At 40.5% G+C, this 19974-nt stretch overlaps 2 protein-coding genes across 3 annotated transcripts in view; one reads left to right on the top strand and one right to left on the bottom strand.

Annotated features, from left to right (window-relative positions):
* The first annotated feature begins 309 nt into the window (after positions 1 to 309).
* On the top strand, positions 310 to 3838 carry foxa1 (forkhead box A1). The gene is made up of 2 exons (XM_088647593.1): positions 310 to 530; positions 1854 to 3838. The coding sequence occupies exons 1-2, from the start codon at positions 459 to 461 to the stop codon at positions 3102 to 3104; spliced, it is 1323 nt and encodes a 440-aa protein (XP_088503719.1). The 5' UTR covers positions 310 to 458; the 3' UTR covers positions 3105 to 3838.
* Positions 3839 to 11615: 7777 nt separating this feature from the next.
* Positions 11616 to 19974, bottom strand: part of mipol1 (mirror-image polydactyly 1) — a 69887-nt gene continuing 61528 nt past the window's right edge. For both annotated transcript variants that reach the window (XM_088647595.1, XM_088647596.1), the window contains 2 exons: positions 18003 to 18233; positions 11616 to 13025 (listed from right to left, as the gene is read on the bottom strand). In XM_088647595.1, coding sequence (XP_088503721.1) covers positions 12959 to 13025; positions 18003 to 18233 — 298 coding nt within the window. In that variant the 3' untranslated portion in view covers positions 11616 to 12958. The remainder of the gene's footprint in view (positions 13026 to 18002; positions 18234 to 19974) is intronic.

Genomic DNA, 19974 nt, shown 5'->3' with positions numbered 1-19974 from the left:
ATTTAATCCTCCCTTGATTGGAGTATGAGGTCTATTCTCTAATTTGATCGTGATAAACAATCCGGCTCCCGGCTCCTTTCGTATTGTTTCGCTGCCCGTCCAAAGTAGTTGATCTAGTTTACAAACTCAAGTCTTGTTTTTCAATGCAATACGAGGGCCGACACCCCCGTCGGAGCAGCAGCGAGCCACACACCGCTGCAGGTGTGCTGGCTGAGCTGTAGGTGTTCCTTTGCGAAGATAAAGACATGGGATCTGGACAAATGAAAAACGAGGTGGGCTGTTCCGCTCCTACGTAACAGCCGAGAGCCAAACTCCTAACTCACACCAGATTCAGCGCTTCCCCACTCCTCCACCATCCTGCTGCACAGAGCGGCTATTGAGAACGAACCGCTTGAACGGAATCCTTCTAACTTTTGGTTTGAAGTTTGAATGGTGTCATTTTGCTGCTTTCCTCCATAATGTTGGGTACAGTAAAAATGGAAGGACACGAGACTCCAGACTGGAGCAGCTATTACGCTGAAGCCCAAGAGGTAAGTATTTTTTTTTCTGTTTGGAAATTGAAACAAAATTTAATGAGGCTTAGAAAGAAAACCGAGCATCAGTAATGTCAGAAAGAGACAGAACTGAAATGTTCCTCACTAAAATGTTTTTTTTTTTTACTGATCTTTCTTTTTAAACTAGTTTGTTTTCTCCAGTTACACCAAGTAAAAACAATTAGACTCTGGGGTTCCGGGTAAAGTTGTGGGTGTCTGAGCTAAATTAATCATTTTAAAACTTCAGTTTTCACACTGTATATGTGTGCTTTTACTTGAAATCCAGCGTGTCTGAGTTCCAATTCTGTGGAAACGCTTGGTGGCAGCAGTGAGGTCAGATCCTGAACATCACGGATCTCTGAGTGACTTTCTATGGCCCCCAAGACAAGCATTTCTAATTTGTTAACAGACAAGTTATCGAGGAACGTCAACAAATAATAAAAACAGGCTCGCAGCACCGTGGCTATACTTAGTGCGCAATAGGAAGATAATTAACCTTATTTTATCAGCAGAGGAAGCAGTGACACATATATATGCTCACACACGATTTCACACAGTTGAAATTCACAAGAATCTAAAAATGAAACAGGCCAAATAAAGCAGAGATTTTATCTTCACTAAATATGTAACGGTTTCAACAACATAATGGAAGAAACAGACCATCAACAAATATAATTTAGCATCTAACTAGCGTTTATGCAAATCTACATCCAGTATTATTCAGATATTCTTATATTAAAATGTCCTAGCATTTGCAATACCTCTCAATGCAGTGCTCAGTAAATGTAAATAAATCACCGTAGTTTTTGAATAATTTACTGTGAAACCTTAGGCCATTTTTCATGAGGAGACAGGTAATATTTTTGGAAGACTTATTCAGTAATGAACAAATTACGACAGAGACGTTTTTGTGCTTATTATGTATCCCACATTTATACATGAGACGCAAAACAATTTCAAATGTATTCATTCAGTTCTGTACACTTCTGTTCTTGGTCCTCGCCTCTTTACCCTAGATTGTAATGTATTTCTTTCCATGTAGTTATCAATGTTTTCTGTTCAACACGCCATGTCTGAACAGATAATTTAGAATAAGTGCAGGTTACACAAACAACTTAAGAACTGAGTAATATCTTTAATTCTTAAACGCAATATAACATTAACGTGAAACAAATGAGTTAACCGCACTAGCCTACAGCTGTTTTCCTTAACCTAATAAATACAAGTTTAAAGACGATTTGGTTATTTTTTTAATCGTTCCTGCGGTTTTGAATGTGGGGCTTTATATGTAAAAATATTTGTTTTTCCTTTGCTGTACAGGTCTACTCATCAGTGCCGAACAGCAGCATGAACGCGGGTCTCGGATCCATGAACTCTATGAACACCTACATGGGCATGTCCACCAGCGGGAACATGACTTCGGGCTCGTTCAACATGTCCTACGCCAACACCGGACTCGGAGCCGGGCTGAGCCCCGGCACCATGGCGGGCATGCCCCCGAGTGGGCCAGGCGCCATGAACGGAATGACCAGCGGGGTATCGGCCATGGGCGCTGCTCTCAGCCCGTCGAACATGAACGCGATGCCGGCGCCGCAAGCCTCCATGAACGCGCTCACCCCCTACTCCAGCATGAGCCCAGCCATGAGCCCCATGGCCTACGCTCAGCCCAACCTGAACAGGGCACGGGAAACCAAAACGTTCAGGAGAAGCTACCCGCACGCCAAGCCGCCGTACTCCTACATATCTCTTATAACCATGGCTATTCAGCAGGCGCCGAGCAAGATGCTCACGCTGAGCGAAATTTACCAGTGGATAATGGACCTGTTCCCGTATTACCGGCAGAACCAGCAAAGGTGGCAAAACTCCATACGGCATTCCCTTTCTTTCAACGACTGTTTCGTCAAAGTGGCCAGGTCGCCGGACAAACCGGGCAAAGGGTCCTACTGGGCCCTGCACCCGGATTCTGGAAATATGTTTGAAAACGGCTGCTACCTTCGCAGGCAGAAACGGTTCAAGTGCGAGAAGCGGCTTGGCGGGGGGAAGGGGCCTCAGGACGGCAGGAAGGAGCAGCCCGGGGGCTCCGGCTCGCCTTCCAGCGAGAGCAGTAACGCCAAACCCGGCCCGATGGAGTCGGGCTCCATCTCCAGCTCAAACCAGCCGCCCAGCCCTCACAGTATGGACCACGGCAGCGGCACGGCCGCCGGCGAGCTGAAGCCCGCCGGGGCCCAGGGCCACCCCGCTGTCAGCTCGGCCGGCGCGCTGGCCTCCGTCCCCCTTCCTCCTCACTCGATGGCCCACGAGCCCCAGCTCCACCTCAAGGGCGATCCCCACTATTCCTTCAACCACCCCTTCTCCATCAACAACCTCATGTCTTCTTCGGAGCAGCAGCACAAACTGGACTTAAAAGCGTACGAGCAGGCTCTGCAATACTCTTCCTACGGGTCTGGCATCTCAGCCACTCTGCCGCTGGGCAGTACTTCAATGGGCGGACGAGCCAGCTTGGACCCTTCAGCAATAGAAGCCTCTTACTATCAAGGTGTGTATTCGAGACCTGTCCTTAACACCTCTTAGTCTCAGCTGCTTTATTCCGTACTGAAGAGAGAAAGAAAAACACACTTTTATTATTGCACACGCCTCGTGCATTTGGACTGTTACTTTATTGTACAAAAAAATGTGTATGTGTAAAAAGTATACTGTAAAGGTCTGCCCTTTGAATGATTGTATAACCCCCGTCAGAATCATTGCAGACGCCCTGCAAAGGTGTATTTAAAACTTTTTTGAGCTTGTATCCCCACCCCCAGCTGTAGACGGCACCAAAGTTTGTTTACAGCCTTGTTGCAATATGTCCAAATGAAGGTCAGTGAGGTCTCTTGGAAAAGCTGAATGAAAAAAACAAAACAAAACAAAACCAACAATAACAAAAAAGCACACAATCTTTGTGTTTCAGCCTTTCAGGTCATCTGTGTTGTCATTTTTTATGCGTTGGTTGTATAATTTTGTTTCTTTGGCACATATGCGTTTCGAAAAAGTACAATTTTGTGTTAAGAAACTGCATTTCATCCACCGTGGTCAAATGCACAAACTGAAATAAAACCCACATTTCTATATTAAGCAACCCCCCCCCGTCTTTGTTGTGATATTTTACAATCGACCTTTCTTTTTGTGTCCAAGCCGGGATCATGCATATTCTCGTAAAAAAAAAAACAATATTGTATTTTGTTACAAATATTTACTTTGGTAGATGCCAAAATGTGTTTTAATTTATTGCATGTTCCTTTAAAAAAATAAAATCTATATAACCATTATCATTATTTCACAGTGTCTTGTATGATGCAAATAAAGATCTTATATATATATTTAAGGCATGTAGGTGTTCTCCTTAAATTTTACTCTTAACGCGCCACTTCTGCAATTATTATTTTATCCTGAGTTGCGTTACAAATAATTGCATATTACACGAAACAATATTATCTCAGTAGTGTTAATAAAACTAGATGTATTTTTATTATATATCCCGGCAGCAAATGATCCTTTTGGTGGTGATAAACTTGGGGAGGTAAAGTGATAAAAGATTCATGAAATAGGCTTTTGAAAAGAGCGAAAGATCCCCTTTTCACATGTTAATGGACATTACCGCAAAGATAACTGAACAGTAACAGGTCGTGTGCGAGTCCTTCTTATTTCCTGTATTTATCATGATTTAATTGACACCTTTCTTGAAAGCCACGTGAATCGCCGCCAGTGTAATTTTAATCGTTTTCACGGCCGTCAGCGGCGCCGCTGTGATAAAAAGCGGACTATTCCTTTTTTTTTGTTTTCAAGAATTGTCGTTTAAACAAAACTAAACCGATCCAAACAAAAATAAAATTTTTCGCCACTATAAGATTTATTTAAAAAAAACACACAAAACAAGAAAATGCCGGCTGCTTATACAGCTGCAGGGAGAGCTGAAATTGCGCATGGCCTTTTGAAACGGGGGAATCAACAATATCATATTAAGCCAAACCATCATTTTGTTATTTGTAACCTTACATGAAGGGACTTTGAACCTGAACAGATTTTACTTTGATCATGGTATTTTGTGGACACACACTTTGGCTGAGGAACCATGAAATTCGTTTAATTATCTTGTAATTGCCCCCCGATGGGCAAATAAAATGGAGTGAATTGAGTTAGGAAAGCCGTCTAATCTGGAGAAGGGACTGAACACCGTTAAAAACACAGAGTTTGTGTAAAAGCGTATCGTTTATTGTCTTTCTAGTTTCGTACTTTTGTGATAAACGTTTCAATTTTATCAATAAATTGTGTTATTAAAAGGGACATGGGTTGAATTATTTTTAAAATTAAAAGTCAACCGTTCGTGGAGTTTTGATTAAAAAATACACATCATCGGGTAAAGACAAAATCTTGTTTCTCACGTTTAATGAAATATTTATTTTTCTGGTAAAGATAAGTTTTTTTTTTTTAGAAAACCTGTGTTACCAGAGCATGTCTTTAAAGTTTGAATGTTTGTTACTCACTTATTAACTTATTATGACAAGCATACCTTCTAGCAACACATGTCAGTTACGTGGCGCAACTATTTATTTCATTTTTTGTAACACATTTTAAGACGTTTTCTAAATTTAACACCTCGTTGTCTGACAAACTCTTGTACCACATATAAAAAACTCACATAAAATAGCGTGATGTACATACCGCTTCAATGACGCAGTTTTTATTTTAGAATAAAGAGGATAATATATGCATTTAAAACAAAAATTATAGGGAATAAGCCGTCAAGACATTGTTATGGTTGATTTTTGATAGCAAAGCACTTCATGAATAGCGCAGCCGTTTACGTATCACTTTCCTTGATATTCACGATCGAAAAATTAAAAAAAATGTCCGACAGGTGAAGTGACACTTTCGGCATTAAATAACCTCAATACGCATCGCAACTCTGAAAGTGGCACCTTACGTGAGATTCCCAACGTCCAGCGTTTTTAACATATTTAAATTGAATTAAATGTTATAAAGGGAAAACGACCATCAACTACAGATAGTTTTCGCCCTGGGATATTTAGGTGTCCGCGTTTTGGGATGTGAACTGTGTACAGCATGTCTTTAAAAACCACATTTTCTCCATGTCCACCGTTAAGGACTTTCACAAAAGTTTGCAACAGCAGTTGCTTGAGAGAAGCCGGATTTTACTCTGCGGACAGAAAATGCGCGAACATTACTGAGACCCTGATGCCAAAGGGTTTCTCAGCAGCTGCCCTGACTCGCTCTCATCGCTGTTTAGGAAAATACAGGATGAAGACGTTATCTCCAGACTCGGCGATAGTTTCTTTGTAATTGCTTCTAAATTTAATATCTTAATTAATTACCGCATGCGTGTAGTTTATATCCACTGAATTAAATTCATATTATTTCACAAAGCGGAAGTGTGAAATATACTTATTTCATAATTTATTGCAGTACTAAGAATACAACTGATTGCCCCGGGTCTGTGTAGAATAACAGTCGTTCATCAATTAAAGCAGCTAACTGTCGAGATCGCGTCAGATATTTTTTATCTGTTTTGTTTAAATGTCACGGGCAAATCTATTTTTCTGTCTAATTAAAAGCACGCCTATGTTTAATTTTTTTATCAATGGTTCTGTGAAAAATCAGCTGTTCGTTAAATACATGAAAACGTCAAATAAATATTCTAAAGAATAAATTCGATTAGATATGTATTGGTCTTTCATTACATTGAATATCACAGGAAGTGTTTACACCATAAACATTTGCCTTATTTGCTTAACTATTTTATACAACAGCTAAAAATATACACACATTTGATCTTGAATCCGATTTTTGGCTGCTAGAAATTGCTCATAACATACTTTTTCTGTGCCTACACACAGACAAGCGTCACCCTCCCAAGTTTCGTACAGGCAATGTTAATATTTACAATACTCCTAAGTTTAAAGATGCAGAAAGGCTCCTTGGTGTTTCAGAAAAAAAAGAGTTTACTTTTCAGAAATCAATGAAGTTTTTTTTTTGTTGATTTCACAATATTCATCGAGATCGATTAGTAATCGCTCAGAAGAGGTAAATAAGACTTGCTGTTTGACGAGTTTGTTGACCAGCAAACGGCAAAGTTAAAAAGGACAAATTTACAAACAATTCTATTAACTGAACCTCCTAAACAGCAAGTGCAATAGGTTGCCGTGAATACTATTATTTCAGCAGGTGTATGTATCTGTACCAAGATGTAAGGAGAACCCCCAGTTCCTAATTTAATAATCAGTCTAAGCCTACCATTTAAGCATTTATAGGCAGCGATTTTCACCCATTCTTCGTCGGAAATGAATAGAGGCAAACTTAAATAAATCTCCTGTATGAAGTTTCACAGTTACATAGAAAATACACAAATTCAAGAAAAAACAAACCTGGACACAATAACATATACAGTGAATATATTTTGACGTCCAAATGTATTAGTACAACAATAAAAGATTAATCGGTCTCTCTCGATTTTCCTTGTGAGGCGTAAACAGAAGAGGTGTTTGTATCAGAATTCTCTGAACTTTGGACAAATCAAGTTCCCAAATGCAGGACTGCTGTTTAAACAGACGTAATGCGCATGTTTTTTTTTTTTCACTTCGCCCTGAATATCTCGCCGCATAGTAAACCGCAAGAAGTGAAACTCTGTCCTTATTCAGATATATTTTTTAATTATTTAACTTTTAAGGGGAGGGGAAAGGCACGAATTCGAGGTACGTGTGAGTTTTATGATTACTACCATTACCCAGAAAAGTGGGAGCCATTTGTTTAGAAAGTTAGAATTATTCCTGTCCCTCAAACGTTCAATCTAACCCGAAAAACAAATTTAAATAAACGTGTGTTAAATGAACGATTTTGTGTGATTTGTTGAAAGGCATATATTGTTTAAAGTTACCTACATTTACCTTACATTTTCATGAAAAATCTAATATTCTTTCTGACAGTTGCACATATATGGACAGTATAAGATTTTCATAAAATGTTTGTGTACCATGTAAAACTTATTCACCCATATAAAAGACATTAAATTAAAGGAGAAAACGTGATTCTCCTTTAATATTAATGTTTAACACGCAACGCGAGTGATTAAAAATTGCGTCACCTAACACGATTAAGTAAGTAGAAACGATTATTCGTTTAAGATAAATAATGGAACCTGAACGCTGCACTGAAGATCTAATCCCAGCGCAGGGCTCGGGATACCGAATCTTGGGAATTGCCGAAGACTAATCGATCCGCGAAATATCTCGGAACAGCTACGGTATCTCATAGATTGAGCTTCAGAAATTCAACACATTAATATCACACAACAGAATAAATGTAAGATACGTATACATCCCCTATCTGTTTAGATGGACAGGCGGACAAATGGTCAACTCTTTGCACGCCTTGAAAAAAGAGGCATATGGATCGCGATGATGATAAGCATCTTCAACGTCTTCAAGGCCACTTGTCTTTTTAATAAGGTGTCTCCCTCCTTCCATTTTGAATTTGTCAATTGTTCTAGGCCAGATTTTATTAATGCGAGACATATGTTACCAGTAGGCAGCGCCCAGAAGCTAGACTTCAACGGCTACTTGTTTTCCAACTTAGAAGGCATTTCTCATATCCCCATCAAAAGCCGCGGCTCTTTCTTCAGCCTTATGGACAAAAATTTCGACAACAATGCTGAAACCCTTTTACTTCAAAAGCGGCCATCAGCGAGGCTACCCGTAGACCTTTCTTCTCTATCTTTTCATTCTTAGTTTAAAAAGCCACTACAGGGCCGAGGCGCTTCTAATGCCTTTTGATGGGGATTGAATTCATTATCTCCAATAACACAATTGTGCTTGGCCAACGAAAAGAGCAAAGCCATACCCCTTCAGAATCACAGGCGAAAGAAAGAAGCTTTCAAAGGGTTATGGAGAAGAGGGAGAGAGATCTCTATCCGAAATCAGCTTTAGAAGCAGCTGGTTTTCCATTAAAAATTATACGGAAGAAGTTTATTAGAGCTTTGTGTCTTTCTAATATGCATTGCCTAAATCAGGTTGGTGGTCTCCGTCTTTACTCCGCGCATCGCGTGTTTTGTGTCTTCATTAATCCACTCGCAAAGCTAGAATGAAGCTACAAAACCCAGTCCCAGAAACAGCACGGAGAAAGCAGAAAATAAAAATGAATATAGCAGATTCGTCGACATTAAATAAACTTTTTTTTTCGAATCAACCTCGAAAAGGAGTCCAGACACAACATTCAAGTAAAATGATCAAAACCACTGAAGTTAGACCCGAAACATTACGCTCATGAAACAGAGGAATAATCCTTCATTTTGCATTTAACAGATTAAAAAACCCAATAAAATAAATAAAAAAGAATGCTGCTTAACCACATTAGAGAGGCATCATTATGAAACCGGGCGTTTATTTCTTCAACTAATTCACAAATGTATCTTGTTAAATACGTAGGATATTCAAATACTTAAAGGAAAATATATGAAAATATTTATATCATATTTATTTGGAACAACAGAGTTTACTAAAACTTAAAAACACTTTTCAAAATTGAAGAATAGCCGTTAATATGTTTTAATCAGAGCATCATAAAAATGTGACAAAAATGGAGATGCATTTCTTAAAGTGTTAATAAACACGAAGGGTAGAATAGAGGCATTAAAACAACTTGTTTTAAGAGCTGCATTTCCAAGAGTCCAAAACAAATGTGCTGGCAGTGATGTAAAACATCGAAGTCTTAAACGTTAGTAATACAATCACAACATGCAATTTAGTTTAATGAGGTCCAAATGTAACTGTAATCAAACGATTTTGTTATTTTCAATGATTTGTCTCCCTAGCACAATAATAATAATAATCACAGAAGCGAATAGTGATTTTTAAGTAATGGTTGCAATGATCCAGTATCATTTTTTGGAGTTCAGAAAAACTGGTCTGTTTCACAGAACCTCTACAATTGTTGGAGACTCTTTTTCAAGCAGACGTCACAAGCTTAGGTACATATGGATCGGTTGCTATAGCTAAGTTAATGGTAAAGTGTATGTAGTGAATAAATGAATGTATAGATTGGAGTGTATTAAAGAAGAAAAGCCCTGAAAGATCTGGTGTCGTTATAGCAACGGGATCAGCCACGCTTGTCTCTGAAGGCCATTCAGCACTGGGCTGGCGGAACACGTTTTTAATTAAAGCGTATAAAAAGTTGTTTTGTAGTCCTGTCATCATCCGATCGGTTTCAAAACGGTTAATCAGGCTTCTTCTCCTTTTGATAGCCAGATGAGCATGTAACGCAATCTTGTAAGTTTTGGAGGAAAAAAAAACTTTAGCCAAGATGCCCCGTAAGGAGCAAGCGTTCTGAAAACCCACTCAAAGGGACATTTAAGGTAATAACCACACCAGTCATAGTAAAATTATATTAGTAGGGAAGCTACAAAAATACGCAGTTTTAAAAATAGCGTTGTCATTTAAGCTAACCTTTAGCCTTTCACTATAGTTGTCGGACAAAGCAGCTGTGACAATGTATGTAGCACAGGCCGGATTATCTGTCAGAGAAACATACTGTGGGGGACTGTGGGTTTAAAGAAAAGGGACACCCAGGTTGTGCTATCTCCACGGTTACGGTTGGAGGTGGAATCGACAAGCTTGTAATAGTGTCTAGCTTTATTGGATGGGAGGGGAACTCAGCGCCCACTCTCGCCAAGCCCACCCCCTTGTCACCGGACTGGAAGAGACTGTTGGAGCGCTGCGGGCCGGGATGACGGCGAGCTTTCTGCGCCAGAGCCGATCATTAATCATCTCCTCACAGACACCGCCCGAGCCGCCGCTGTTTGAGCGAGGGACGCGGTGGGACCAGCGCGCCACATTAGGGTCACACCTTCAATACCAGAAGGGGAAAGCGTAAAGGATGTGGAAATAATTGTTTAGTATATACAGTTCTGCAAAGGTCGCTTGATTTCTTCGGTCCTCGCTGTGTTTATAAATTATCAGTATGCAAAGTGTCAACGACAGAGGTCTTTAGGGCCGTAGGTAAAAAGTGGCTTAGAGGGAAGAGACGTCCTGTTTTAGGGGTCAAATCAAAGTTAAACAACAATGACGGCAAACAGTTATCTGATCTGTATAGCGCTGTGTGTGCACATCTTGGGAACAGAAACCCAATGTTCAGCCTCCCTCCGTGGAATGATTTACAAACCTCAGTAGCTGGTTAGATAATTTGTCTAAAGGGTATAACACTCTGAGTGGGCAATATAGGGAAGAAATACACGCGTAATCCTGAGGAATTATAAAAATACGTGCCAAAACTAATCTTTTCGATGCAGTTCGCACCGAGAAAACGCACTTTTATGAAGGATGATTGTAGCGCACAACAGGAAAGGTTCACTGGGCCTCAACTAAGGGGATGTTTTCAAACTCAGCACTTTCATGGACTTAGCCATCGGCGTTGAACGATTTAGAAATATGTAGCTACCAGTTGTGATGCTGCCAAAACTCTCTGCACAACCAATGGGATTCTGGAGAATTGTGAAGTAGAGCTGTGACACTCAGAAAGCAATTTAAGTAACTATAGTCCATATTGATATCGCAGAAAGATCTCTCTAATTCAGATAAAATTGCTCCAACAGTGAGCCCCTGCAATGAATCTCTGGTGGAAAATAAAGGCTTGATCCCACTGTTGTATGCAGTTTTAATGCTGGCCCATAATGCATATGTGAATTCAAATGGAGAATACCCCTGTTACACACTTAACTGGAAAATAAAGGCATGCAAAGAAACTGGAAGGACTGGATAAAAAAATGGCCATGCTGGAAAATCCCAATTTTCCGATTCCTTCAAGTAGTTACTTAAAGAGACTGGGAATAATGAGATTACCTCAATAACACCTCCAATAAAGTCAGTTAATAAGAGTGCAGAAAATAATTCTTTGGTTTAGATAAATGGGTTATCAGTATGTTGCAGATTTAATATCTTCAGGTTCATTGAGGGATTTTTTCCAATGAACTGTTCCAAATGAGAACATTAAGAGAACTGAACCTTAGATAAATACTGCAGCAGCAGTCAAACAGACAAATTTTATCTTCAATTACATTTTAATAGCTTTCAAAGGCACTATCTGATTAATCAGAAGTTAAGTGTTGCAAATGGTTGTTATCATTTTAGTTACAGCAACGAGCTATAAAATTCGAAGAATACAATCCATCTACAGATGTCAGTCACCTTTTTTACATAGTTCTTTAAATGGCCTACCATGCTTAACTTTAAAGACTGTTTTCAAAGAGATACATGAAAATAAATACATTCTCAAAGCTTTAGTCCAACAGAGAACTTCATATTAAACAAGGACCTAAATTAATACATCATACAGAGCACTACTTTGGATATGAAAAGCCTGATACTCCATCACAAGCTTCCTTGCTCATGTTAAAAGGCTCCGGGCACACAAATAAGCAACAGAAAGCACTGGAACTGCAACTGGTGGACAGGATGCAGTTTTGGTTTAATCCAGAATTCAGTAATGGCAGGATGTAGCAATGGTTTAATTTTATTTTAACTGCTGTAGTACTGAAAATGAATTTGGAATTGGAACAAAAACATATAAAGACTATGTTTCTTTATTCCAGCATGGTCACTGTACGAACACCATGATAGCCTCATGACAGTGATATACATTCATCATCAGACACCTGAGCTTGGCAGTGCTGGCCTTTTTTCCCATTTAAAATCTCAATGATCCTCTCGATTGTGGTAAAAACAACAAGAAAAGAACAAACAAAAAATGTCTTGCCGTTAAACAAGAAAGTGAAGCAGGATACTGACAGCCTCTTCACAGTATCCTTGCATTCTAACAGATTTACAAAACAGGTTTGACAAATGGATTTACCAGTAATATGAGACACAGTTTGAGTAACTGTATCACTCTCGCTTTACAAAAAAGGAAAGACCATCCCTGTAGTGTTGCATCATGCTTCCGGTATTTTTGTGGATCTCAATATGTATTCATATTGCAACATTAACAACCAAAATATATTTATTTAGGTCCAGAAAGCCTAGAAAGGCATTACATACACCTGATGTGGTAGAGAGGGTTCATGAACCCCTTCCACTGCTGAATGAGCCATTTCTCCTGTCCCACGCGGATTTTAAAAGGCAATGCATAAAAAGAATAAAACAAAATTAAATAAAATGAAAAGCGTTGCAGATAATGAGTGTTTAAGGAAATACATTTGGCTGAATAACAGCTCAGCAGCAGAGTGGTTAAACATTTATGATTCAGTTTGATCTCTGCTTGGAATGTGGACTGAGTGCACCACTTCTAACAACTGTTTGCCGAGTTAAGGCTTCAGTGTTGACACAGTGTTAAACGCAGCAGCCTGGTCGCCAGATGTGGCCACATCTCCAGACTCGACCTTTCAATCAGATCACTGTCCTGACAGGCCCGGCTCCCACCTTCTTCCTCAGCACATCCACCAGCCGCTCCAACCTGTGCGGAGAGAAGGGAGAAAGATGAGGCGCTGGCTGAAAGGGGCTGTGTCCAGGGGGCCACCGCGAGACAGTGCCGTAGTGTCACCCTCACAGACAGGAGCACGGGCTGGGGAAGCGGGGAGGAAAGAAATCTCGCACATCCTTACTGAAGGCAGAAAGAGCCTGGGTCTTGGATAGCTGGACCAGTTTTGTTTTCAGACTCCAAAAACACTCCAGTACCGTACTGAACCTGTGCATTCAGTAAAGAACTCCCAGATTAGCGCACACAGGTGTGGTTTCCTGACAGTAATCAAATCCATGCTTATCCAGTGAGATACAGGAATGTGACTGTGGGCAGAAGGTAAATCCCACTAATGACAGTTGAGGCTGGACACACTCTCTTGCCATGATTTCAGCAGCCCTTTACAACTCAAGTGCTTCAGCAGAAAACCGGAGCGTTAGGGGTACCGACGTCTCTGAGTTGCAGAAAACCAAATTATTCTTGAACCGAAACTAGAATTCTTTCTCTACCTCAGATACTTAAGAAATGCAATGTTTATTTTCAAGTCTTAACAAGTCATTATTTTGATACTCGACCTCGTGTGTAGAAATCCTTGATTTTTACATCTTTGAACTAAGGAATGGTAACAAATAATAACCATTCAAATAAAAACATTTTCCACACAAATAATGGTTTTCAAATCATCATATCTAGAATGTCTGAAAATAAAGCATTTGTTTTCTTTTTAAAGGATTATAAAATGGAAAAATGACTAATTCTATCCACATAAAAATGACATTATTCAAAACTGCTTCTTCGGGATATGACAAACCGAACTCAATAACAATGATGAAGTCTATTATGTGGTGTGTTAACTACATCCGCCATCCTGAACTTGTTCATGTTAATATAAGGGAAGGGCTTCTGCCTTGGAGGATCGGGAATCTAAGGTGGGGGATTAAGTGTGTGGAATGGAGAACTGAGGCCGCCCTGACATATGATTAATTTAGAAAATTACAAAGATTTTTGATTAAGTGGTTGATGAGAACTATTCTATTGGTAATTCTTTCATTTGCTCAGTGTACTTGGTCATAAATGCAAAATTTTGTAACCATTAACAATGATAGAAATTCCTTTCTTGCCTCTGATGCTTAACTTTAAATTAACATACCAAAATTCAGCATTCCATGTACATGGAGAAATGCCTTATTCTGATCTCCTGTGAATCGCCTGCAGTCATGCTTCTATTTGCGAGGTACATGTATATACCAGTATTTCTAGATGTAGACAAACCTTCAGTGCATCAGCACGTATACAACATTTAAGGTAATTATAATGTAGATTCATAAAACAGAAGAAATCATATACAGTATAGCTGTTTGACCATGAAACTAACAACATACTAATATGTATTAAGATACAACCTACTAATTTCAATTAGACAATTATAACCTTGTGGGGTTTTTTATGAATATAAAGACCACTGCATTTGCAGCCTTTGAAAAGCTCCTTGCTGCGCACATCTGGTTCCAGCAGGTAATCAGGCTGTGTTCTGCGCTGCCTTCCCATAGTGGCCATCCAGAACTCCTCTGACCCGCACGTCCACTGACAGTTTGCTTACAGCTGCTTCGGAGCAGACGGCAGTTTGTGTATTACAACTTGGTTATATTGATTTATCAGTAACAAAATATACTGTGCATACAGAGGTAAGCGAGAAAAGGTAGCTCTAGTGGTAGTACTGTATAACCTCAGCTTGTTGTTGAATACTTCAGGACTAAATCAGAAAGTTGGCACAGGCCAGAGAAACGTGGCAGAAAAGACTAATATTTAGTAAGGTCACTAACGCTAAATAAACAGGGCTCAGAACAATAGAGGGAGAAAAACTTTGTCTCTAATTGATGAACGCTGCAGCTCCTTTATAGATGGCGTGTATTCATGAGGCATTTGGTCATGTTTGACCAAATTACGAAAGACACATTTTAAAGCACGGGTGCCAAAGGTGTGTCTGTACTGCTTGGGGGATTTGAAAAATATTATTTACAGATGCATTAAAACCAAAACATGCACGTCAAGGAAAAGCCCGCAAAACATATAAATCCCAATTCAGATACTGGATACTGAAAAATCAACAGCTATATCTTGAATGACACCAAGTAAACACAGATATCATATTAAAGCTAAACAGTGTCACATTTTACAGATGTTAGGTTACATTAGTGCTTATGTTGACCTTGTAAAACATTTTTCAGGTATGATTCCTTGTGCAAAAACTAAATGTTGTTCTTTAAATGCAAACATATTAAAGCCATCTTGAGTTTAAGTTAGCGAACACATTTCAATAATTACAGTTTAACTTACAGTTAATAATGCAATAATACAAAGCAGTATATTCAGATATCCTGAGCAAGGCATACAGATATGGTGGATGTATGTACTGCTTATGTAGAAAATACTTAATGGAAACAGAAAATACACTAACAAGGACAGAAAAAGAGCTAATTAAAGCAAAAACTTTTTTTTAACTGTGGGGCATCTACGGAAATTGTCAGTAACGGAGCTGGATAGTTTTTCCCGACTTTGTTACCTTCACATATTAGTTAAAGAAATACTGAAATAAAACTGCAGTGTCTTGAGGTGCCCATCTGCAGCCTGTGAACTGATGAAAAGGGCTTTGTGTTTTTTCATGGCCAAGTTTGATTCTTTCAGTCATTAGACATTCTGCTCAGAGCCCATCAATGGAGCTGCCCTCTTGCACCGACGTGTTAAATTCCCTTCTCCTGCAGGTTTCCTCTGCCAGCAACACTACAGAAAGGCGGCTTGGTCCCGGCCACATTCTTCTCACAGCTGTGCGAAGAGAAGTGTCAGAGTGTCTTCCCAAAACCCATACGCGTCTCTCGCCACGAGCCTGTCTGCTGGTCACCTTGCGCTCTGGTGCGAGTATTCCATATTCATTCCCATTCCTCTTGCCCATTTCTCTGCTGTTTCTGGGAAAGGTTAGCCCTGTAACCCAGCCCGGGGTGCAGCTCAATCCCACACAACCGACTTGCACGACAAGCCGTGGTTAACGTTCCGATATTTTACGTTCACAGAAATGGCACCTTCTTGCCAACATCAGGCATATTTCTAACGCGCTGGCAAACACCACTGACCCTCCTCGCATCTCCCCAGAGAAGGGCTCTGGCCCTGTTGCTTGGATTCGTCTGTTCCTGTAGACACACTAGCGCAGAGAAGCACATCTGCATCATCTAGTACCATTTTGGTCCTAGCACACTGCTCTACTGATAATTCAACAACTAAGTAACCACACAGGCTGAAGAGCGTGCCAGGTACGAAACTGGAATTTTTTTTTTTTCCCCCAGAAGGGTGAATTCTATTCAGAGCATGTTTGCTTCGCTACCTCTCACCCTGTAAGTGCCTTTTGCCACAAATCAACAATACAAGTTAACAAATATGTTATTTGATATACTAAGTGATCCTTTTCTGGTAAAATACATTTCTCAGCATGTGGCACGTCTCAAAGCAAAGTAGCCACTGCTTTGAAAGAACGCTCTGGAGGCATTGTTGCTTTTAGCATTTAGTGGGGGGAGAAAAAAAAACGAAGGCCTTTGAAGCAAAATGAAATGCTTCTAAAGAGTCCTTTAAGTACAATACCGAAACTCTGCTTTTTATCCTGAACCTGGGGGAAAGTCTTCCCAGAGCCCTACGATGCTCGCCTCCCATCCGCTAATTCATCCTGCAAACAGATCAAGCAGTCGAGTTGGTGCAAAAGTCTGTTTGCTTTCTGCTAAGAACCTCTGTGTGACTCTTTCGAGGCTGCAGCAATACATCTGGGAGGACTGCCCAGACGGTGCGCCATCATCCGCATGGAGACCGCCCGCAAAATTTACATTTTCTTTTCTTTTTAATTGCGTGACTTTTCTGATTTTTAATCGGAGGTGGGGGGCGTGGGGAGCATCTGAGAGTAGGCGTAACGGCTTTTTGTCAGCAAATATCAACTGCCGGGGCTCTCTGAAACCACAACTGCACTCGACTTCTGAAAGGGCTCTGAAAGAAAGGAGCCTTCATTATTCACTTACATTGGCCAAAAAAAATTCACACTGATCCAAAGTCTAAATCTGGTCATTCTTATAAACGATACTTGTTATCTTGTTAAGAAGTGAATGAGTTTTTAGAAGACCGAGAAAGTTACACAGTTCCCTATATTAAAATTCGCACTACATTCTCGTATTTTGAACTGAACAAGCCATCTGTAGATCTGAAAGTCCAATTTCCTCCACAGCTGAATTGCAATTAAAAGTTATTTAAAAGCTCAGAAAGCAAACTGACTCAAAAGAGAAGAGGGAAGAGCCGTGCACCTCAGGTGTAGGAGAATTCCAAACGAGGAGAAACAAGTGTGTACAGAAATGTACCTGAGCAGTGGAAAACCAATCAATGCAAGATGAGAACTTTCCTGGGAAGGAGACATATAGAAGGACACAGCAAATTGAGATCACCGAGACCCAGGGAAGCCCTCTGTATAACACACTTCCCCGAGAATCATTAACAATAGCTGAATGCATCTGTTTAGATAGGCTGCCACTGACTGTGATGTTGCCACTGCTTTGTGGCGATTCTTCCAGATGAACACTTTCCCAGTTAGTCAAAGAAGGATTGCACTGCCCAGGGATGTTGCTCTTCTTGATGCTTAGCTGCATGTCAGCTCAATATGGCAACTGCAACTCTCAAGCCAATTTATTGGCATAGAAGGTTGATAAAAGCTCAAACAGAGCTGTGCAACCATGACTGTAAAAGTCAGAAAAAAGAGAAGAACGGGGAGAACAATAGCCAGGCTTGTGAACAGCACAGAACAGGCTCTCGTTCTTAACACGGCTGCTTGATGGAAGAATTCAATAGGGTTAGAGAAGACAAAAAAGAAGAGAAGAAACAAAACCAACAAAAACACACCATCTCTTATCAGCTAATCCTTTCAAAGGGGAGACAAAGCCAGGAACTCACTTTTGAACTTTTTCGTGAGCCTCTCTCTGGGCCTCCTGCGCTTGCAGGAGCTGGGCCTCCATGTTTGCCTGCTCGGCCAGAGCGAGCTGCAGCTGGGCCAGGAGCCGGTCGCTGTGGAGACCGGCCAGGGACACCACACCCTCCTGGGAGCGCAGGGCCTCTTCGTAAGAGCCGAGCGCCGAGTCCAACTGCTCCCTCAGGCTGGCCTCCTGTGACAGCGACTTGTGCAAACTGGAGGGGAAGTAAAGGGAAAAATAACTGCCTGGTAAAACAGCTATTAGGAAACACGCTCACCTGAAATAAGCATGAGAAAAGATCTGAAATGAGTGAAGAAATAAAATTTGGGTCTCAATTACCTTTTACCTTTCTATTGTTTTAAACCTTAAGTGTGCAACTACCTTCACCTCTAAATAACCATCAAGAAACTCTTACATCATTGAACATGACTTCTCCTAAGGTCTGAGTGAATCAGAAGCTCTGGCAAGCTTTCCCTCAGGGGTTGTAAACTTCTTACTGGACCAATAAAATGCCTGTCCTACAACAGGAACATGAGGATGCTCTGAGAAAGAGGATTCTATTAATTACTCACAGATGTGAAGCAGAAGACTAGAGGTTTTATTTTGTTGTCAATTTCCATAACAATGACCTCTTAGGGCTGTAAGTCCTGTGTGTTAACAGAGGTTGTACTGTCTGTGACAGTGGGTGGCTCAGAGGTCACAGCACCCTTACAGAGAAGAGACTCAAGTACCTGGGATGCTGTACCTTCACAGCCAAACTGTATGAGTGAGCAGGGTCACTGTGTGCCAGATTGCCTGTACCCCACCACTGTTACGTATTTACAGACTGATTATTGTACATTATTGTATTGGCTATTGTACATGATCTCCAGATATGTAAGGTCAGAAGATAATGGTAAAAATTCTGCATGCTGACAAGACTGCAAAAACATATAATTAAACTGAAATAATATGAGCATGTGGTGACTCAGAAGATGTATTTGTGGTTGTAAGAGTTGACATATTTTAGCAGTGACACAACAAAGTGTAACGCAGCCAAAGAAAATGTAAGGAGCTGGCCGTGCAGCTGGCCTGAAGCAGAATTAGAAAGTTTATGAGAAGAAACACGAGGGCCTGTGCTGAAATTTCCATCAGAGTCCTGAGACAGGTGTGCTTGCAGATTACACCTGCTCCCTCTCGCTAGTCTGATTTGCTGTAATGTTATCGGTGGCATTTGTGTTCTGGGGTCGTACAGCGAAGTGGAGGTCGACCCATGCTGCACCCGTGCTCTTGGGGTCCTGGGTTCGATTATCTCCAGCTGATCCACTTCCCTCCCATCTCATGTGAAATTCCGTATGGGATACCTGGGGTGTCGAAACTGCATGTGTGTGTCCTGCGATGAACTGGCGTCCTGTCCAGATCGTATTTCCACCCTCTGCCCTGTGTTTCTTTGACAGGATAAGTGTTGCTGTGTTCCTTCACACCAACCACGGTCTTTCTGATAAACGGATTCGGATAATGGATCCTTTTCTCTGACGGCTGATTAAAAGCTGGAGTCACAGCAACTTAACTTTCTTTGCATGACAGACGATTGTAAGGATTAATTTAAAAAAGGGATCAAGATGATTTGTACTTTGTTATTTTGTTTTTAATAACAGTAAATTCCTCAAATCTCCTTGCTTTGGTGCATGTAGCGAGAGTGATCTCCGCCTTTGGAAAAGTGTCACTAGAGGTGTTGATTCACATGCCCAGCTCTCGCAGCTGAGCAGCCCCATGTTGACACATTTGATGTGAATGACCAGTTTTATACACTAACAGAAAATGGATTGACCTTAACAATGAAAGCAAGCACTAAGTTTACCTATCTATGTGAAATGTCACTCTGTATCAACAGCCTATATCAATAGACAAGTTTAATATTCTAACGGAATGTCAGTACAAGAAACAATATCAGGAAGTAATAATGCAGCAGAATG

The sequence above is a fragment of the Lepisosteus platostomus genome, chromosome 10 (assembly GCF_059453375.1).
Source record: "Lepisosteus platostomus isolate fLepPlt1 chromosome 10, fLepPlt1.hap1, whole genome shotgun sequence".
NCBI lineage: Eukaryota > Metazoa > Chordata > Actinopteri > Semionotiformes > Lepisosteidae > Lepisosteus > Lepisosteus platostomus.
This window is presented reverse-complemented; position numbering and strand designations above follow the sequence as displayed.

Bases quoted from the DNA above. Each gene is read 5' to 3' on its own strand.
- foxa1 (XM_088647593.1), top strand. From the start codon at position 459: ATGTTGGGTACAGTAAAAATGGAAGGACACGAGACTCCAGACTGGAGC. The intron at 531-1,853 runs GTAAGTATTTTT...TTTGCTGTACAG, and splicing joins ATTACGCTGAAGCCCAAGAG to GTCTACTCATCAGTGCCGAA.